Source organism: Ornithorhynchus anatinus, chromosome 17, assembly GCF_004115215.2.
Source record: "Ornithorhynchus anatinus isolate Pmale09 chromosome 17, mOrnAna1.pri.v4, whole genome shotgun sequence".
Taxonomy (NCBI): Eukaryota; Metazoa; Chordata; class Mammalia; order Monotremata; family Ornithorhynchidae; genus Ornithorhynchus; species Ornithorhynchus anatinus.
Window position 1 is genome coordinate 8,139,150 of NC_041744.1, and position 22,603 is coordinate 8,161,752.

The 22,603-nt window shown below is 44.0% G+C and overlaps 1 protein-coding gene across 2 annotated transcripts; it reads left to right on the forward strand.

Moving 5' to 3' along the window:
- Positions 1–167: 167 nt before the first annotated feature.
- TMIGD1 (transmembrane and immunoglobulin domain containing 1) lies at positions 168–21,050 on the forward strand. Of its 2 annotated transcripts, XM_007672558.3 has the most exons (7): positions 168–235; positions 12,950–13,053; positions 13,295–13,573; positions 14,867–15,145; positions 19,361–19,464; positions 20,433–20,470; positions 20,933–21,050. In XM_007672558.3, exons 2-7 carry the CDS (start codon positions 12,966–12,968, stop codon positions 20,934–20,936), a joined length of 792 nt encoding a protein of 263 aa, XP_007670748.1. In that variant the 5' UTR covers positions 168–235; positions 12,950–12,965; the 3' UTR covers positions 20,937–21,050. The 2 variants fall into 2 exon arrangements, with proteins under 2 accessions (XP_007670748.1, XP_039770340.1); XM_039914406.1 differs by lacking the exon at positions 168–235 and having other exon boundaries at positions 12,895–13,053.
- The last annotated feature ends 1,553 nt before the right edge of the window (positions 21,051–22,603 follow it).

Below are 22,603 nucleotides of genomic sequence, written 5' to 3' on the forward strand. Positions count from 1 at the left end.
GGCACAACATTGGGATTTGGACCCAGACCCTCTGACAACCAGGCCGGTCCTCTTTCCATTAGGCCATGCTGCTTCCCATTAGGTGCTGGCTTTCTACTTCTTTGTCTATCTTTGCGTCATTGGCCCATGTGATGCACCTCTTACTGATCAATCAATCAATTGTATTTATTGAGCACCTAGTGAGTGTAAAGCACTGAGCTAAGGACTTGAGAGAACACAACAGAAGACAGACACCGTAAGAGCCAACAATCTACTGTTTTCTTTTCCCCAGTTAATTTAATACTTTCTTCTCTTGTCATGTTGAGAGATTGATTATTCATGGGGCAGGATGAAGGTCTTGTCCTTTAAGTGAGGGTGGTCTATTTGCAAATACAGGCTAAGCAACCAGTTATAGCTCACAGAGTATCTCAGAGAGAAAGAGGCAGCTGAGTACCTAAAGGGTTGAGGAGGTTTATTGTTTTGGTAAAAATGTCTGGGAAGGTTGTTCTCAGTGCTGTCCCCAGGGAAAGGTGAATTAAGGTAATTACCCCAGCCAGGCCTTCACTTTAGGGAGCAACATCCCTCCTGGTTTGTGTAGCAAAACTGGGCCAGTTCTGGAAAATAGACTAAATTGTTCCTGGAAGCAGGGGCTTTTACTGGCTAAGTCTGTTTGGAAGCCATTTAAAGATTGAAACTGCAGCCCAGAGGACCACTTAGCATCATCCAATTTGCCCCAGACTCATCACCTGCTTTGGCAGCCCTGCCTGTTCGTCCCACCTCGGGAGGGAAGCTTTGTACCCCTGAGGGAGTGCGGTCCTTAGTAGAAACCCAGGAGGGTCTTGTTCTGAACTCTAAGAAGGAAGAGAAGACTCTTTGCCTGGCCAGAAAAGGGGATTTTGAGAGCTGTAGACCTAGAGTTTTATATCTGGGAAGGAGAGGAATACCCCCAGAATGCTGAGTAAGAGGGAGGTCTGGGAGAAATCTCTAGACTTCTGCCACAGGAAATGATCCCAGGATACTGAACCCCTGTGACCAACATCTTAGAGGTGTTGGGTCCACTTCATTCATTCATTCATTCTTTCAATCGTAGTTATCGAGCACTTACTGTGTGCAGAGCACTGTACTAAGGGCTTGGGAGAGTATGCTACAACGATAAACAGTCACATTCTCTGCACACAGTGAGCTTACAGTCTAGAGTGGGGGAGATGGAAATGAATACAAATAAATAAAAAGCAAAGGTTATGCATTTGGCTTAAATGTTCTCTGATCCTGAACTCAGCCAGCAGAGAAAAATTATTCCAGTCACCAAGGGTCTATTTTTGTTTTCATTTACTCTGGGGCTCCTGAATGGGATTCATAAATCTTGATGCCTCATATGTTAGATAAAAGAGGCAACAGCTCAATCATTCTGGGGGCTTTTTCTGCTAGAAGAAGAGGGAAAGAGTTACAACAACAACTGACAGACAATCACTCCAAGAAAAACAAACGACTACAGAAATAACAAAGATAAGCATCTGAAAGTGATTTGGGTCTTTAAGAAACTAAATGTCAGCCCAGAGGACAAAGGAGTAAAAGAAGGCTGAAATAGGCATACGACCTGATGGAAAGAATAAGACAGAAGAGAGGGAAAAGTATAATAAAAACAGAGAGAAAGGAAATGTTGGATCATGTTCATCCTCGCTTCAACCTTTCCCACACCTTATTGATAAAGCAAACCCCCAGAACTGATGTGAGGTTGAGGAAGCAGCATGGTCTAGGGGAGGGAGCACTAGCCTGGAAGTCAGAGGACCTGAGTTCTAATCCTGCCTCCGCCATCTGCCTGCTATGTGACCTTGGGCAAGTTACTTAACTTCTCTGTGCCTCAGTTTCCTCATCTGTTAAATGGGGATTCAATACCTATTTTCCCTCCCACTTAGCCTGTGATCCTGATGAGGGACAGAAACTGGGTCCGACCCGATTATCTTGTATTTACCCGAGGACTTAGTACAGTGCTTGGCACATACCACAATTATTATGATTCACTTAGCTCTTTTGAACCAGATTCTGGGGCTGGAAACATGCAGAGTCACCTTGCTTCATTGAGCCAAGCATTTCTAGTAGCAGTGTGGTCTAGCGGAAAGATCACAGACCTGGGAGGCAGAGGACCTGGGTTCTAATCCCAAATCTACCTCTTGTCTGCTGTGTGACCTTGAACAAGTCACTTACCTTCTCTGTGCCTCTGTTACCTCATCTTTAAAATGGGGATTAAGACTGTGAGCCCCATGTGGGACATGGACAGATTCCAACCTGATTAGCGTCTATCTTTCCCAGTGCTTATTTCTGTGCCTGGAACATAGTAAGCATTTCACAAATACCATAAAAAAATGCGCTCTTAGACATGCTGAATGCTTTTCAGACCTCCTCACTTCCTGCACTGGGCTGGGCTGACCCCCATGACGGTGCTTGTAGCCCCCCACCCTTCAAGAAAAAAAAGAAGGAATGAGATGTGGAAGAAGAAAACTCATCCCAATCACGCTGGCACACCTGGATGCTCTCCAACCATCCCGTCTCAGTTTCCTCCCTTCGACCTTTACCATTGGTGGTCTTTCAAGTTGAGGGTCCTCTTCTCTTTTCACTCTGGACTCCTTTGTTTGGGGAATTTACTTGTTTACAGGATTTCAAATCCCTCCCCTAAGGATGACTCCCAGATTTACATCATGCAACCTGATTGTTCACCTCATCTCCAGTTTCGTTTCCTCCTGCATCCGGGACATCTCCAGCTAGATGAGCTACCAGCATCTTAAACTGAACTCTTCATCTTTCCTTCTAAACTTTCTTCTCTTCCTAACTGTGTTTATGTCAATCAATCAATCGATAGTATTTACTGAGCACTTCTGCAGCACGGCTTAGTGGAAAGAACACAGGGCTGGAAGCCAGATGACTTGGGTCCTCTGCCAATTGCTTGCTGTGTGACCTTGGGCAAGTCACTGAACTTCTCTGGGCCTCAGTTTCCTGATAAAATACCTGTTCTTCCTCCTACTCAGACTATGAACCCCGAGTGGGACAGGGACTGTGTTCCCCCTAATTAACTTGTACCTCTACCCCAGCACATAGAACGGTGTTCATCACCATTTTACAGATGAGGTAACTGAGGCACAGAGAAGTTAAGTGACTTGCCCAAAGTCACACAGCTGTCAAGCGGCAGAGCCGGGATTTGAATGCATGACCTCTGACTCCTCGGCCCGTGCTCTTTCCACTGAGCCACGCTGCTTCTCTAGCTACTGCATGTACAATCCAAGAGTCACAGTAACTAAACAAAACTTTCAATTCAATTATTGGCTTCAGAAGCTCAATTTCTCAGTTTACAGTAGGAACTCCAAAGTGAAAAAAACTTACGAGGGTCTAGAATATTGTACTGGAATGAGTCAAAACTGAATCTTAACTGTTCAAACCAGTAGTTCCCATAAACTTGTGTATCCTCCCTGGTATCTGGAGCTATGAAACGCTGCAGTCTGCCTTTGACTTTTAAATCCTTCCTGAAATAACAATTGTGCCAGAAAGGAAAAATCTAGGGACCCATTACTGTCAGCAGCCTAAGACATCCTTCAAAATCTGCGCCTGAAATGGGGCTAAAGAACAGCTTCAGTAAACACGCTGACAGAGCCACGGACAAACTAGATTTGGGGTTTGAATTGGGCGGGAAGGGAAATTCAACAGACATTTCCCTGAGGAGCCTGAATACCTTTGGCTCTGGTGGGAACGGCATCACCTCATCCCAAGGGACATGCGGCCCACTACGCAAGCAATAAAACTCACAGTGCTTGAGCCATTTGTCAAATGTCAGCAGCAGGCACTTGGGAAACAAAGGGCATTCTTGTTTGCATCCATAAATCCCTTCCACATGGTGCAGCTGCTGTGGCAGAAAGAAGGAACATATCATTCTTCAGAAAAACCCACACCCTAGGCATGGCTTAGTTGGGAGAACAGCCGGGCTCAGTGGAAAGATCCCGGGCTTGGGAATCAGAGGTCATGTGTTCAAATCCCGGCTCCTCCACTTGTCAGCTGTGTGACTGTGGGCAAGTCACTTCACTTCTCTGTGCCTCAGTGACCTCATCTGTAACATGGGGATTAAGACTGTGAGCCTCATGTGGGACAACCTGATTACACTGTATCTCCCCCAGTGCTTAGAACAGTGCTCTGCACATAGTAAGCACTTAATTAATACCAACATTATTATTATTATTATTATTCTTGGGAGAAGCAGTGGAACCACTTTTCCCCAGAATGCCAAGGAAATATCACAGTGGCCCATAGGGTAAGAAGCAAGGGAGGGAGAGAGGGGCCACCTGAGTGGTCTTTTAATCAGTCACTGGTATTTATTGAGCGCTTACTGTGTGCAGAACACTGTACTAAGCACTTGGGAGAGTACCAAGATAGCAGAGTTGGTAGACACGACGCTTTGGGTCCAATGGGACATTCAGCTAAGAGCATCGGGGGTGGGGGGGTGGGGAGGTGCCGAGAGGGCAGAGGCGGGGACGAGCAGAGGCTCACCTTCCAGCGGACCACGAGCTTAATCATTTAAAACACCTATTTTTTGAATGTAGAGCTAAAAGCAATAATTTTTTATAATAATATTGGCATTTGTTAAGCGCTTACTATGTACCAGGCACTGTTCTAAGCGTTGGGGTACATACAAGGTAATCAGGTTGTCCCATGTGGGGCTCACAGGCTTAATCGCCATTTTCCAGATGAGGGAACTGAGGCACAGAGAAGTGAAATGACTTGCCCAAAGTCACACAGCTGACAAGCAGCAGAGCCTTGATTAGAACCCACGACCTCTGACTCCCAAACCGGGGCTCTTTCCACTAAGCCACGCTGCTTCTCACCAAGTCATGCTGCTTCTGCTTATTTATAGAGATAGTATTCCTGGGGCCAAGTGGGCTGTGCTGGGCTGTGAGCACGAATTAACACCGGGAACATGAGGTTTTCAGTAAAAAATAACGTGTTATACAAAGCTGGGTTGCAGGCAATCAGTTAATAGTATTTACTGAGAACCACACTGTACTGAGTAAGCACCTGGGAGTACAAATTAGAATGATTAAACAAGATCTCTTTCCCCAACGAAACTACGATTAACCGGGGGAAGATGGACATGAACGTAAATGACAGCTAGGAGTAGATAATAGAGTAAGAAGATATGTATGTAGGTACAATAGAACAATTTACCACAAATGGGATCAATATTTGAAACTAATCAACCTTAGTTTGCAAATCAACCTTTGTTCTTTCATTCTTGGACCCTCCTTGCTTTGGAACACACTGATTGATATTTAGAGGGGTTTCTATTGTAGAAGACTTTTCCATTCCTTTTTTTTCAACCTGTGCTTCCTCAAAAGACAATTGCTGGCAATCCTAGCTACTAGATACTTGCAGATTAAAGAAAATTCAACACAAAGAAGGCTTGACATTTGTAATTAGGGCTATGTTTTTTTCTCCACATACATCCTGTGTTCATGTCGGTACCCCAAATCCGGAGGTGACAATGGGCAAGTCATTTAGCCTCCATGTCAGGTTTTTCATTTGTAAAATGGAAATGTTAATCTCTGTCTCCTTGCTCCTTCTTCAAGAGGTATTATGCGTATTAATGAGAGCATTTATGAAAGGCTTTGAGCTAATTAAGAAAGTGATTCTCCCAATTATAGTAATTTCATGATGAAGCTTGCTGGCATTGATTAAATTATTTCCTCTTGAATATATTTAGAGATACTTATAGAGAGTCAGGGTCAACACTGTGACGCATTTACCAAAGAAATGGTTTCGTAATCCAATGCTTGATACCTAAGGTATTGAAGGTCCTCTCGGGTAAGGAAAAGCACTACTGGGGATTCAAAAAAGAAAAAGCCATTACCCAGGATATGATAGAAGAAAAATGAAAGGAATTCAATGTGATAATGCGAAGGGGAGCCAAACCTGATTTCTGAGCCCATTAAAAGAACGACATTCCTCTGAACAGCATGCAATTCTTTGTTTCCCTTTAATATTTGTCACGTGCTCACAGAGCTGGGAATGTTCCATTCTGCAGCGTGTATGAAAGAAGGCAGCATGGCGTTGTGCAAGGAGCAGAGGCCTGGGAGTCAGAGGACTTGGGTTCTAATTCTGGCTCTGCCAAGTGTTTGCTGTGTGACCTTGGGCACATCACTTATCTTCTCTGCGCCTCAGTTCTCTTGTTCTCCTCCCTACTTAAACTGTGAACCCCATGCAGGACTAATGAACTGAATCAACCCCAGCACTTAGAAGAGTGTTTGAGACATAGTAAGTGCTTAACAGATACTATAAAAAGAGAAAATGAGGGAGAGAGAGAATCGCCTGGATGAGAAGAGAAACAGGGACTATAAATTTATGAGTATCCAGGGATTCTGAATGCTCTTTGGGACTTCTGGGTGGGGATGAAAGTAGTAAGAAAATCATTTACTCTCAATCTGTTAAAATTCATACACCCATTATCACGTGAGGAGATTCTAGGACTTCAGAGCGGGATATAATTTGGAATGGCTGGCAAGGCTCTTTATTTACCCTAAAACTGCCAACAGGAAACTTCATCCCTATCAGCATACCGAGTAGCTGGCAGGGATCACTGACCCGTAGCTCCTGACAAGTTAACCGGGTAAGGACGATGAGATGGTGGAAGTCTTAATGCTTTAGAAAAAGGCCTAGGAGCCAGTATACCGAGTAGCTGGCAGGGATCACTGACCCATAGCTCCTGACAAGTTAACCGGGTAAGGGCGATGAGATGGTGGAAGTCTTAATGCTTTAGAAAAAGGCCTGGGAGCCGTGTACCCTGGCACAGATCTGCAGTGTCGGGGCTAGCTGGCTGGGCATTTCTGCGGGCCATGCTTGCCTCTTCTTCTAAGGAAGGTATCATCCCATTGTGGGGGTTCGCGCCCTCATTTTTCCTTTTTGGGAATATGAGGGATCCTTTCGCTTGGCTGGATACACGACTCTTTCGACTGAAGTAGAACCGACCCAGCGAAATTGCAATTTTGCAATCCAGATGGATTTGAAGAGCCCTCTAGTGGCCAGGACCCGTCATTGCACCCCTTCTCGTGGGATTTATTATTATTATAATTATTATATCAACATAATATTTATATAATATAATATATAATATGTACTTATAATTTTATAATATTAATATAATAATGTTGGTGTTTCTTAAGCGCTTACTATGTGCAGAGCACTGTTCTGAGCGCTGGGGTAGACACAGGGGAATCAGGTTGTCCCACGTGGGGCTCACAGTCTTCATCCCCATTTTACAGATGAGGTAACTGAGGCACCGAGAAGTGAAGTGACTTGCCCACAGTCACACAGGTGACAAGTGGCGGAGCCGGGATTTGAACTCATGATCTCTGATTCCAAAGCCCGTGCTGTTTCCACTGAGCCATGCTGCTTCTCTTAATGTTGGTATTGGTTAGTAATGTTAGTATTTGTTAAGTGCTTACTATGTGCAGAGCACTGTTCTAAGCGCTGGGGTAGATACAGGGGAATCAGATTGTCCCACGTGAGGCTCACAGAAGCAGCATGGCTCAGGGAAAAGAGCCCAGGCTTGGGAGTCAGAAGTCATGGGTTCGAATCCTGACTCTGCCACTTGTCAGCTGGGTGACTGTGGGCAAGTCACTTCACTTTTCTGTGCCTCAGTTACCTCATCTGTAAAATGGGGATTAAGACTGTGAGCCCCATGTGGGACAACCTGATTACCCTGTATCTACCCCAGCACTTAGAACAGTCCTCTGCACATAGTCAGTGCTTAACAAATACCAACATTATTATTACGATTATTAATCCCCATTTTACAGATGAGGTCATTGAGGCACCGCAAAGTCAAGTGGCTTGCCCAAAGTCCCACAGCTGACAGGTGGCGGAGCCGGGATTAGAACCCATGACCCCTGACTTCTAAGCCCCGGCTCTTTCCACTGAACCACAGTGCTTCAAGAAATCAAGCCCACCTTTCTCCATTCCCAGGAAAGGATGTGACTTATCACAAGCAAAAGGTTTACTGGGAAGCACACACAGCACACAGGAAAAACACGTGCCAGAGGGACTCCAGCCAGAGGGAAGAGCGATCAGTAATTCTTCTTCTGTAAAAGGGGAGACTTGGGCAGCGCTGAGCCGCTGTGGGTAACTGATGAGCAGGTGCCCAGGTGGGACACCCTGGCAGATGATGGAGTCCCGGCACTGTGGGCAAGTCACTTCACTTCTCGGTGCCTCAGTTACCTCATCTGTAAAATGGGGATGAAGACTGTGAGCCCCACGTGGGACAACCTGATTCCCCTGTGTCTACCCCAGCGCTTAGAACAGTGCTCGGCACATAGTAAGCGCTTAACAAATACCAACATTATTATTATATTGTCACTTTTATCAGAGACGGATACTTGTGAGAAAGGGTGGGTACGCGCTGCTTGGTGGGAAGTAGATGTCCATACCATCATCAGCCTCCCAGGAGGGGGACTTACAATAATAATAATTACAATTATTATTATGGGATTGTTAAGCGCTTACTAAGTGCCAGGCACTGTTCTGAGCACTGCACTCCAGTGCTGGACAAGGCTGAAAGTGGGACGGGAGGAGTTTGTGGTATATCCTATGAAGGGTAAAACTCCCTCCCAAAAAACCCCAAGGGTTCTAGGCCACATCTGGTGACTCCATATAATAATAATTATGGTATTTGTTAAGCATTTACTATGTGCCAAGCACTATTCTATGCACTGGAGTAGATACGAGGTAGTCGGGTTGTCCCACATGGGGCTCCCAGTCTTAACCCCATTTTACAGATGAGGTAACTGAGGCCCAGAGAAGCGAAGTGACTTGCCCATGGTCACACAGCAGACAAGTGGTGGCACCAGGATTAGAACCCGTGACCTTCTGACTCCCAGGTCTGTGCTCGATCCCCTACGCCATGCTGCTTCTCATATAAAGTCCCCATCCTAGATTGAGAGCTCTTTGAGGATAGGGATTGTATCTATTAACTCTGCTGTATTTTCCCAAGCACTTAGTACAGTGCTCTGCATATGGTTGGTGATCAAATTATTGATTTATTGATTGACTGTCACTCTTTCCCTTTATACTGCAAGCTCTTTGAGGCCAGGGGCCTGCTCACTTATTCAACTGTATGCTCCCAAATGCTTAGTTCAGTGCTCTGCACACAGTAGGCATTCAATAACCAACGCCTGATTAATCACGACCATAGTCCAATATTTTGAATGCAATAAAATTCAAACTCCTCTGAATTGCCATTTCAAACATTCATATAACCCTGTCAGATGACTGAAGCTGGAGCACCTCATTTTAAGATGAAAACTGTATCTTTGGGCCAATGAATGCCCAGCTCTTGAAAGAGTCATAAACTCATTAGGAGGCTTATGTCCTACCTGATGGTCTATATAGAGTCACACCTTATAAACATTTCCTTCCCCGGGACCAGGGTTGCTTTTACGCTGAAATCCATAAAAGGAAACAGACTTTGAACTGACCTTTTCCTTATTCACTTGACACTGCTCTCATAAAACAATTCTAGTTCAGACCATTTAAATGGTGAGAGGAAAGATCGAGATTCCTCATCACAGAGACCAGTTGCTAAGGGAATCTGCCTCAAAGACGTCGCCTCTCCTGGTAAGTGGCAAGGCTGCGAATTCTGTCGGAACGAGAGATTCATTTGACTGGCAGCTGAGGAAAAGCAGGCAACGGCATCTGCATCATTTGGCCTCTATGAAAAGGAGGTAGAATAATGAGCAGTTATATATTTTTTAGTTGGAAGGGCTGCCAGGAGTTGCATAATTATGCAGATTATGTCTGTTCTAAAACCCAAACTGGTTGCATTTTTGGATTCCGGTGGGCCTGAAACACCATCTTTTTCTTGCGGGGCAGGGGGAGGAGTATTTTATAAAGAGGACACAGGAGAAGAACTTCCAAAGGCAGTATTGTCAGGATAACTGTAATCTGGTTCTTTCAGGTGGAAAAGAAGGAAGAGAATGCAGGGAAGAGTCCTTGTTCTATACTATTGTTTCTCTAAATTTTTTAATCCTCTTCCGACCACACTTACAAGTGAGATCTTCGAGGTTGGGGCAGAGTCGGGGCAAATGGATGGCTAAGGATTGTTGTAGTATCATGATATAGTGATGACATTAGACTCTAAGCTCCTCGAGTGCTTAGTACCGAGCTTAATACATAGTGAGAGCTCAGTAAATACCACCGATGGGTCGAATGACAAAATGGTGCTGTTTCAAGATCTGCTTCACCACTGCCTTCTGGCCCCATTCCGGCCTGGGTCTGACAGGGCTGCTCTGGATCGGGGCAACTAGCCCAAACCAGCAAATGGACCGGGCCTGCAGGCCAAGAAGAGGTGGACCTGACCTGGGTCTGGGTTTCTGCCCCTTCTGTCCACCTCCTCCAGACACAGGGCTGCTCTGCTACGGGCTCTGCACTACTGCTGCCCTTGAAGATGCTCCAGGCCAGGTGGGTTTCTCCCAGAACTACTCTCCTCTTCCAGCCCAAGGACAATGCTTGAAGCCGAGCTGAAGCTGTCCCCGGAGACAGCGGCAGTTGCTGCTTGGGGTTCAGAGGAAACTGAGGGATCACCTCATTCTCTCAGCCAGCACAGAGCCCTGCTCGACTCTTGGCTCGGGGAGATGGCCCTGCTCCACTCAACACTTCTCCCAGCCCTGCTTTATAGTTCCGTAAGCCAAGCTCAGCCCAGGCCCAACCTAATGGTAGACAGAAAACATTTTAGAGAACCCATCTGTTTCTTCATCAAACTAAATATGCCTTACATGCTCTCCAGTGATCGTCGGGGGGATTTGAAACTAGTATATTTTGAGTCGATTGGCGGGATTCAAAAGTGTAGACTTGAGCAGGTGCTCACCGGATATTTTTCTAGAAAATTTCATTTCCATGTGGTCCTGATTGGGGAGAGAGTCTGCCTGGCTTCTGCTATCATTCTTGGGGTGCTGGGATTTCTGTACTGCCCCCTTCATTCGACAGCCAGCCTGTCTGGACTCTGGGCACTGAGGGAGGCACTTGGGGTGGGGTGGGGACAGGTCTGGCAACTGGAAAAAAACCCCAATACCATCTGTTAATCCAACGTTAATGTTAATGTTAGGGGACCCAGGCAGATGAGGGGAAGGAGTCAGTGTCATAAAGCTCCAGATGTTCTATTTCTACCTGCACGTTACGGTGCCCAATTTTAAGTCTGCCCTGTGTAGCTTCAGGCCTAAAGTGGCCTCAAGCAAACCCAATCAATGTCTTTAGAGAGGCAAAGGAAGTAGGGACAGGGAGCGAAAACTGGGTTACATCGTTCTTAGGTTTCTAAAATCCAAACCAACACCACCTAGCCACACAAGCATCATACCAGCAGCTTTTCACTCCTAGATATTCTCCAACAGAAGGACTTTCCATGAGGATATCGGGGGAGAGGAGCAGGGAAACGTGGGCAAATGAGAAAACTGGTCAAGCACAGGAATCGAACCTGCAAAGCCCAATTCGGCTTGGAGGTTTTCCCCACAAGGGACAATGTCTTTTACGTCTCTGTCCTCTCCCATCCACTTAGTTCAGTCCTCCACACTTGGAAGGCAATCAATAAATACAATTGGTTGATTGACTTTCCCTCTCTCTTTGTAGCCTTTCTGTTTCACCCCTACTCTTCACTGAGCCCAGCTGAGCTCCTCAACTTTGCTGCCCTCTCCCTTCCCTTCCTTCTCAGTCCCAGCAGAGGCTAGCCATTCATTCAGAGATGGGGCGAGGAAGAATCCATACCAATCATCACCTTGGTGACAGCCTTTCCGTTAAGCCCTAAACAACCTCCTTCCCTTGCAGAATTTCACAGCTAAGCTTGAACAATAGAGCTTCTATAAAATATTTAATCCAGTGCCTCACTGGGCCAAATCAGGCATCAGTACCAGCCATGGCCATCCATATGCCCTAGCCCGTCGCTCAGAAATATGGAAATGTAGAGAAATGTAAACCCAGCCTCTGAGAATTCAGAATTCTGTTTGTAGAGTGCTCAAGTGCTCAGAACAGTGCTCTGCACACAGTAAGTCCCTGATAAATACCTTTGATTGACTGACTGTCCCTTTGCATCAGAGATCCTGAAGAGCATGATTACTGTTATTGTGACAGATCAGTTTGAAAGGGCTCTGATGAGTTCCTGGCCAGGACCGTGTACTGCTTAACTTTACTCTATCAAAGTCCAGGTTCAGCAGCCAGGAATTCCATGAGTTGGGAAATGATAAACTTTGAATCCTGGAATCAAAGAGGCTTCTTGTGGAGGTAGATGCTGATGAGAAACGCAGGGTCCACTCTCCTTACTTTCACCTTCAGCCCTGTAGGCTGAGTCCAATGACGACCTCAGGGGGAAAGTGTTCACTTGCACATGAGACCCGGAATAGAAAGTTCTGCAAACTCTCTGCATCGGCAGGGGAAGCGGCATAGGGAATGGCCTATAAATGTTAAATATCCCAGTGTTTTCATCAGATTGGAGGGGCTAAAGATGGAAAGGCTGTGTATCAACCCTCTTTGAAAGAAACGTACTTATGATAAATTGGGCTGCAAGCTCACCGCGGTCAGGGAACATACCTACCGACTCGACCACTCAGTACAATCGTCGGCACACAGTAAGCCCTCCATAAACGTGATTGATTGATTGATTTAAGAGCTGCTCATTCCAGAGAGTACCCCACCTAACTCAGGATATTGTCCTAGGGTTCATAACCTCCTTTGCTGTATTTATGAGTGGGGGTGAGGGGAGGAATTGGAGGTTCCCTTAATGTTCAAAGAACTTTGGACTCAGTGAAGGTTTGTGTAAACTGCAAGGTGCCATAATGACTCACTTGGGACTTTATTCACAAAGCCTAATAACCCCTAGTCAGAAAGGTTGGGCTCACAAACTAAATGAAGCTCAGGACAGAACCTATTCATTGTTACTTTGCTTCTATCTGGTCAGAGCCTGTTTATATGCAATGAAGATGGCTCAGAAGAGCAGAGGCCTAATGGAGACCTATGGATTCCTTTGTTTAATGATTTCACTGCTGCCCTGTGGGGAGACAAGTAAGTCAAACCCTTGTCTTTGTCGACCTATAACTTCAATGGTGATGTGGTGTCCTTAGTACAGATTATCGGGCCCACTGATGGTTACGGCCTAGATTTGGGTTCCACGGTTTGATTTTTTTTAAAAAGAAAAATGTTATTTTTTTCTTATAAAATCTTGCGTTGGCTCCATCAAGAGCCAAGAATACAGTGTCCACAGGCGGATTTCATCCAATCAAATTGTCTTTTTGCTGCCATCCAGGTGTAACCATGACTGTAAATGATTACCCTGGCAACTTCACCCTGGATGCTCAGTCTGGGTCCATCCAGTCCCTGAAGTGTGCAGTTCACAATCACAGCAGAGAAGAAGAATTACTCTGGTATCGGGAAGATGGCCAGGTGGACCTGAAACCTGGAAACAAGATCAACACCAGTTATATCTGTGTCTCGCCCCTCAGTGAGAATGACAATGGGGTCACCTTCACCTGCAAACTGCGGAGGGATCATTCGGTCCAGATCTCTGTGATTCTGAATGTCACTTGTGAGTTGAGAGGAGAACAGTAATCAGTGGCAGTCTATGTCTTATGCTTGTAACCCACTATCTATTGCTTCTTGGTTGAAAAATAGGTCATTTCAAAAGCAATTCTAATTAATGTTCCCCAAAGTGAAATTATTTTTTGAGGAATACAGATATAGCAGGAGTTTCCCTCACTCCCCAACTCACCCAGAGTAACACGATAGTAAAATGAATACAGGAAGGCCATGACGAGACATTTCGAGTTAAGATGAGGAGCACTTAAAGCATTTCTAAATGTATACCCTGTTTTAGCATTACAAGGCATTGGTTTTGACTTTATAACACTAGCCTTCTTTATGGCATTAAAGGCAAGTCTTCTCCGGCCCTTCCGAGGCAGGGCAGTTGCATCACATTTGGCATTCTATGCATTTTTCCAACAGCAAAAGATGCAATTCTGAATCTTTCATATGTTTCCACTGAAGTCTTTGTAGAGTTAAAGGTTTCAAAGACATTCAAAGGGAGGAAACACGCTGTAAATGAAGGAGCTGTAAGCAGTGACATCTTCTCTAGATTGTTTGGAAACTAATTAACGAGTGTGGAATTAGATATAGGTTTTCTTCTTCTCCTTCTCTTCCAGCCCTTCTCTCTTGGGCCATTTCATTTCAAATTAGCACCAGAGCCAGAGAGTGGGAAAGGATAGCTTGAGATGATACTCCAAAAATTAACTGGACTGCTTGTTAGCTTCAACCTTCTCTAAACTTTCTTGAGGTTGGCTTTCAGCTAAAATTAGATTTTGGGTTTATAGGCAAACTTCATTTATCCATGCTCCCTTGGCTCCATTTCATGAATAGTTGAGGGTTGGTTGTAACGTGGAAGTATTTTACCAAGGCTTAAGGGGATGTTGGGGATTACCAGTTTAAAGTACACTGCACTCCCTCTTGATATATAAACTAAGTTACATATTGCAGATAGATATAAAAAAGTCTTAACACTTTTGTGGAAAGCAGTATGGCGTAGTGGGAGCAGAAGGTAATGGGTTCTAATCCCAGATCTGCCACTTGTCTGCTGTGTGGCCTTGGAGAAGTCACTTAACTTCCCTATGCCTCAGTTACCTCAACTGTAAAATGGGGATTAAGACTGTGAGCCCCATGTGGGACAGGGACTGTGTCCAACCTGATTTGCTTGTAACCACCCCAGCGTTCAATACAGCACCTGGCACATAGTAAGCACGTAACAAATGCCATAATTATTAACACTAAATGATTACTTGTAGCCCTGTTAACCTGTCTATTAAACCAAAGCTGTTGTGCTGAACAGTTCCTCCTGCCCTGAGTGAGGAAGACACCCAAACAGCAGAAGAAGGGAGTCATGTGCAGTTAACGTGTAATGCGAAGTCCAATCCCCAGGCTCAAATGGCATGGTACAGAAACAACAGCATCCTCGTCCTGGAGAAAGGTCGGCACCAAATTCAACAGGACAGTGAAGTCTTCCAGCTCTCAATTGCCACAGTCCAGAAATCTGACAATGGGACTTACACCTGCATAGCAAATTCAACTTTGACATTGCAGAAGATGGATTTCCATCTCATCATTCAAGGTAATTATCATTTCAGACAAAAGTGCTGTTCAAATCATCCTCATCAACATCAGTTGTGTTTATTGAACGCTCACCGTACGCAGAGAACTGTATTAAGTGCTTTGGAGAGTACAATATGACATAATTGGTAGGCACACTCCCTACCCACAGTGAGATACCACACAAACATTAGTACAAATAAATATAGGTGTGTACCTACATAATTTGTAGATGCATACATAAGTGCTGTAGGGTAGAAGGTGAGGCAAATATAAAATGCCCAAAGGTCACAGATCGAAGTTCAAATAACTGGGGCCTTCTCTGGAGAATTTAAGGATACACTTGGCCTAAATGAGGTTTCAGTGAGTGTTTCAGTTTCTCTCAAAAAATCCCTGGCAGGGAACTTAGCCACATAAACAATAACCTAGTGTCAATAGCCAAGATCCTCTTATGGACTAAGCAAGTGAGAGGCTGGGCCTAGACAGGCTAGTGCCATAGACAACACTTGGTTTTGAATTCTGTCAGGGAATGATAGTATTAGGCCTAGAGATTTTCATGTCAGAAGCTATTGGAACAAGGCCAGAGCCTGAAACAAAGGAAGGAGAAATACTGACAGAAATCACATGCTGATGAGAAGATGTACAGGGAACCAGGAAATGGCTGAGAAAAAAACTAGAACTTGTCTCTTCCTCTGACTTCATGCTTCTGTTTCTAAGTTAATTCTCTGCACAAAAGTGAAAATGACATTCAAAGCACCAGAAATTTCCTGTCTCCCTCTCTGATCTATAAACTTCTTTTGGGCAATAATTGTATCTACCGATTCCGTCATTCAATCGATCATATTTACTGAGTGCTTGCTATGTGCAGAGTTCCACAGAATGAACAGACATGCTCCCTGCCCATAACAAGCTTAGAGTCTAGAGGGGAAGACAGACATTTATATAAATAAATAATATATAATTAAAGATACGTACATAGTCTATCGTTTTGTACTGCCCCAAGCATCTAGAACAATGCTCAGAACACTGTAAATGCTCAGTCATTACCTTTGATTGATTGATCGATTGACTTTCCCCCCCCCCTTTGCTGTGGCGAAAAGTTTAGACATGTTCCAGTCTTGATCCAAAGGGGTATTTGCAACCAGGCCAGCTCAACCTCTCGCCCTCTCTTGCAATCACAGATTAATGTCACTGGACACTTCAGAAGGATGTCTGCCTTTTGCCTCCTCCACTTAGGGATTCATGTTTGTTGTGGGCTGGGAAAGTGTCTACTCACTCTATTATATTGTATTGTCCCAGATGCTTAATAAATGCCATTGATTGAAAAAATAATTGATTGATTCACTTCATGCTCCTTAATCTGATTCTGACTACAAGAACTGCTTCTTGGCCTCATGGGTCTGCTGTGCAACCATAGACACTTAACCGCTCTGGGCCTCAGTTTTAAAATAGGGATAGCAATATCTGTCCATCTCACAAGGACTTGGTGAGGACAAAATGAGATAGGTAATGCGAAAGTGTTTTGGAAAGGTAAAAGCACAGTACACATTCAAGGCCTTATTATTCCAATCAGTTATTCCAATCAGTAATGACAATATTTTTGAGTGCTTACTGTGGGCAGAACTCTTCAGAGGTATCAAAAGGGAGTGAAGAACATAATCGCTGGCATTAAACAGAGAAGGCAGAGATAAATAGATTCCAGGTCCATAGAAAAGGTTCAGAGAATAACTAGAAATAATGGATGTGAATGAATTAATCAATCAACAACAAACTCTATCCCGATAAATCCATGAGTACTTTGGAAGCTGATGGGCTAGGAGGGCAGAGGGAGATTAATCGGGAAATGCCTCCCCGAGCAGGGCAGTGTCTGGATGTATTTCAATAGTTTAGAGGCTCAGTTGGGGATACCTGATTGAGGGTAGGTGGTACACTAAGCCAGTGGCCCATCGCTGAGGTTTGGGGATTCTCTAAACAGTAATTTAGTGTTCGGAGAAGTAAATGCACTCAGAGACTACATACCTTGAAAACTCAAACCACAAATAATACCACGATAAGCAGTACGGCTTAGTGGGTGGAGCAAGGGCCTGGGAGTCAGAAGGACCGGGTTCTAATCCTGGCTCCCCCACTTGTCTGCTGTGTGATCTTGAACGAGTCACTTCACTTCTCCATGCCTCAGTTACCACAGCTGTAAAACAGGGATTAAGACTGTGAGCCCCATGTGGGACATGGACTGGGTCCAACAGGACTAGTTTATATCTTTCTCAGAGCTTAGTACGGTGCCCGGCATGTAGTAAGCACTTAACCAATACCATAGAAAAAATTAATATGGCATTAAAACCAGGCACAGAGATACACACTAGAGCCAGCAGCTGCTGGTTTCCTCCACAACAAAGAGACACAGCTAAACAGGATGTCGGAACAAACTATTCTATCAGGAGGCAAAGAAAAGCCCTACTGGAGACCCGAAAGCTGTATGTGCTATTTCTCCTGGGGAAAAGGAATGGGTGTAAACATTGCCCAATCCCAGCCAAGTTCAATGTGACTTTTGACAGTCAGGCATTCTGCCAGTTGGCATTCAGATGGGCAGGATCCTGTTTTCAGTGGGGCCATTCCAAACCTACTTGTTCTTCTTATTTCTTGTTAACCCAGCGACCAGTCTTATTTATTGTCTAGAGTTGCCTTTGGATTTCCTTCTTCATTGCCAGCCCTCACGGGCTTTTCATTTTTGATCCTTGAATACATTTAGAAATTCGCCATAGAAATTCGCCCCGTGGCAGGAGAACTGAAACAGGGAAAGAGGAGAACAGGGGATGTAATAAACTGAGAAGAGGACCAGCAGAGTTTTATTTTGCACTAGATCCTGTCCAAGAGTTGCAAATCATTTTGAAATGATGAAAATGGAAAAAAAAATCTAGGCTGAGGGTACTGGAGCAAAACAAAAGTCTAAAATAAAGGCAAGCAAAGAGATGTGAATGTACTCCTTGCAGATATTTTTAAAAGTCAGGTTTAGCAAACAGATGGAAGATCTGGGTTTAGGACCACATCTATCAACTCCACTGTACTCTTCCAAGTGCTTAGTACAGTACTCTGCACAGAATAGGTGCTCAATAAATATTACCAATTGACTGCTTGATTTCAGCTTCTTAAAAAACTGGGGAGCAGAGTTTAATAGTCAATAATTATTCAAAATTTCTAGATTTGTTATGGCAGGGAACATAACTTGTAAACTTGTTATGGGCAGGGAACATTATGGGCAACTCTGTTGCACTGTGTCTCCCAGATGCTTAGTACAGTAATCTGCACATAGTAAGTGCTCAATAAATACCATTGATTGATTGTTAGGTCAATTGATTAAAGCCCCTACGGGTTCACAGTAACGATTAGATACCGTCCTTGATTTCAAGAAGCTTACAGTTCAAGCGGAAAGACAAGGCAGAAAGACATCATATTAAAGTCAATATATATACGCAATTATTATTATTACTGTTATTCACAGGACAATCACAAGTTGGCTAAATTCAAATTTATGTCCACCTAATGAGGTTTTCCATCCTCTCCACTCCCACATATTTTATGCTGCTTCCCAAGTCTCTCTGACCTGTCGGTGGTCTTTCCGCTCCTTACGTAGTGCAGGGGAATCAGTTTTGGAATACCCCACCCTTCCTTCCCCTCCCAAACTAAGCATGCTCAATACATACCACTGATGGTGTTGCTAACAAGGGACTTGCTAACATGTTGTCAATGTTTGGCAGAGAAGGAAGTTCAGCAAGGTTTTTCTAGGACTATAAACTCCTGGTGGGCAGGGATTACATTACCAACTCTATTATATTGCACTTTCCCCAGCACTTACTACAGTGCTCTGCACACAGTAAGCATTCAATAAATACCATTGATTGATTGATTGATAGGCTAGGTGATTCAACCTAACTTCTCTTCCAAACCAACTTGCAAGGAAAGACCAAAGAAGCCCCACATCAAGCAGCTAAAGACTCAACCAACTTACTCCAACTTGTTCAACTTGGAGAGATAAAAAGGAACTGGGAATGAAAAGGACCACTAAGCACCAGTTAGAAGGTTTCACAAAAGTCTATTTTGGAATGTTGCTGTCCTTGCCTTTGTATTGCTGCAAATGCTCTGCCCTTCCCCCTTTCTGCTTCCTCTTCTTTCAGCATACCCTCTCATCCTTTCCCACTTCTCCTTCCCCTGGCATAACACACTGATTGTGAATTTCCAACAGATAAGGAATTTGCCCTTCCCATGGAACCTATTATTGCTGCAACAGTGGTGATTTTACTGACCATAAGTTTTGGAATAGTCGCTCGAAGAGAGAGGATCCTAAAGGTATGTGAGTTTTTTTAAAGAAAGATTTTTGGGATGAAAAATTGCCAAAATGAAGCCAAAGAGCCTTTTAGAATTTTTTTTAATATTGGGAGCAGGGAATTATGTCCAAAATACGTGGATCTAGGCTCCCTTTCAGGAGGGCTGAGAGGATTCCAACCTCAAAATTGCCATAGGACGTGAGAGAAGGCCATTCATGTAGCTTGATAACCCTGGATTAGAAGCTAAAAAAGTGCCCATCCACAGGTGCCAACTTTTTGTTTTATGTGCGGGGATGGAATAGTTGTAGAGAGTTTAAGGTAGAGGGGTGGGGTAGGGCAAGGAAGAGAGAGGCTTCACAAAGAAAACAGTCCAGAAAAATCCCCAATTTGAGTCTTCTAAAGCCTGGCTGGAAACTCTCAGTTCTTGCTAGAGATCTGTGGTGAGCAAGACTGGAAAAAAAAAAGAAACTGTAGGGGCAGTCGCCTCCCTTACCCAACATGGAAGTGGCATTTATAGGCCCACCCAACTCAAGGCTGCCTATTCCTATAACTGCATTATACCGAGAAGCTACGTTGGGGGTCACACAAACAACAAATCAAAAGGTCTTTGCAAAGCTGGAAAACCTCCCAGGAAAGCTCAGGATTTTGTAAGTGTTGTGAGTAATCCAGAATGGGACTCCCTTCTGCCTGGTCCTTTGCTGAGCAGCTTGGGATATGTGGAATTTTCTGGTTCTCAGATTGGGATATCACCAAGAGCCTCACCACTGAAGGTGCCAGGAAATTTTTCAAGTGAAGATTGAGACTTGGGTGTTCTGGCTGAATCGGCTTGGATAATTGAAGCTTCCTTTAGTTTGCTAGAGGTAGCAATCTTCTTTGATCAGAGAGCCAAGAGATGGGGCTTAGGACAACCAAGAGTGGCTACGTTCCTCTGAGCAATCTGGGTCTGGACAAGCGAGGCAGTGGCATTTTATCTGTTGTATCTATTTTTAGTTCTGCACCAAGGAAGATACCCAAAGTGAAACATCTCTGTAAGTATTTTTATTTGGGTCAGGGATTTTTCCATAGGCAAGTCCCAGTCCCCCTATCCTCTGGTAAAATAAAGGTGAAGCAAGACTAGGGCAGCCTGGCCGAGTACCATCTTCAGCCTCAGAACTCTCTCAGAGCAGCTTTGTACTGCTAATTATGAAACTTTTCCCTGCTTTATTGCCACTGGTATCAATGACTAATGGGTTCATCTGAGGGCAAGGAGGGTGTGTATGTTTGCCCGTGATGGGGGAGAAGATACTACTGGGTGTCCCATAAATTAAACTCTTTCATACCAGAAACCCAAGTCTGCCTCAGTGCAGTTCTCGGAAGTTTTCGTCGGTATCCTAGATACAGTACAGGTGTAGGAGGCAGTGGGTCGAGAAGATAAATTTATGCAACTTTAAATTGCTTGGGGATTTGTCTTAACGCTGGTGCGCTTCATCATGTATATTTTCTGGTTTCAGATGAGGAAACTGAAATGCCATCCAATACAGAAATAGCCATTCTGCATCGGGAGGTGCTCTGGATTTTGTCATTCCATCTATATTTATTGTTAACTTTAAATATATTCCTTCAAATTATAAGTGATTATGACTCAGTGTTTGATTACCCGTATGATGGGAATCCATTGCTTTTCTGGAAAATTCTATGTTATAAAGATTACATGAATTGCCTACGAGAGCTGCGACACAGGAACAGGGTTGTTCTATGGCATTTTAAAAAATGCTTCCTATGTGCCCGATACTGGACTAAGCACTGATTCTGATCCTGTCAATTCCTTGGAGTGAAATGTATCTAGCGATTCCAGGAGGAAGGCTCACCATTTCCCATGACTGCAATATGTATCTTTTATGTTCCCCCACACTGTATTACATCGTACTATACTGTGGATTTTCAACCTTTATCCACAAATGAGCATTAAGCTGATATACAGGGTGACTTGTGAAGACCACAGTTTACAAGTTAACTTGAATGTCCTCAAAATTATTTCCTTCCTTTTCGCATAAATTGTGAACTGGTCTTTTGCAATATTTTAAAATTTTAAATAGCTTTTCTTTCTTTAAAGTTATTACATCTCATTTCTTTTTTTCCTCCTTCTTCCCTATGCCTTTTCCTCCCAATTCATTTTCTGTTTCCTGTTGCCCAATTTTACAACCCACTGGGAGAGAAATTTCCAGATCCATCTGAGCAGTAGGTCAAGAATCCCCACCGTGGACCCATCTTTGTAAATGGGTTCTTTGTCCTGAAATGGTCCCTCTATTCTAGTGGCTAAATCCAGGGTGCCAATCTTTGCTTGTGGCATCTCCCTTTAGAAATAACTAGCATAGTCACTTGAAGAAAGGGATGGGCAACCAATAAAAAGAAGCTCTTATTAATGTAAAAGATCAAGAAGAAACACTTTGAACACATCCATTATTTTACAAGGATTGTTTTCAAACAAGACAGGTTGGGTTCACCAGTGACCTCTTTCTCTGAAACATTGGGTGTTCAGTGCCCTGAAGGGAGACAGATGGTGAGCAAACTTGGTTCTGAAGCTTTTCATAGCTGTCAGGTAGGCAGCAGCAAATTTTACAGGAAGGTCTCACATTAAATTCCCCAAGTCAAGGTCTAACTGTGCTGCTGGTCGTATGAGTGTCCAAAAATATTACTGAATTGTCTGGAATGTCAAGAAGAGGTGATCCTAAGGTGCAAAATACTTAGAGTGGCAAAAATCTGTTGGATATGAGCAGAGGAGGGACCTGAAAACCCTGGGACAGTAAAACCAGTAGGGAAGCATGGGAGTGGGATTATCAAAATGGAAAGGTGACTTGAGCAGCTTAATTGTCAAAAGCACTGTTTCATGTTTAAACAGATGCTAGGAAGGGTGATAACCTGAAAAGATTGGAAGTTTAGCATCTTTGCCCCTCCCCGTCATAGTTTGAATTAAATTTAGTCTCAGGTATGTAACTGTCTTCAGGAAGTTCCAAATAGAATTACTCATCAGGGAGGAGTAATTTCACCACTCTAAAATACAGTGGCCTTGACTTCTGTTATGACAGAATCACAGATCATTAACATTAACTCGTTTGAATAGAACACTGCAATATCATAAACTGCTCATCCCATTTCAATCTTAATCTTGACTTGAAAGTAGG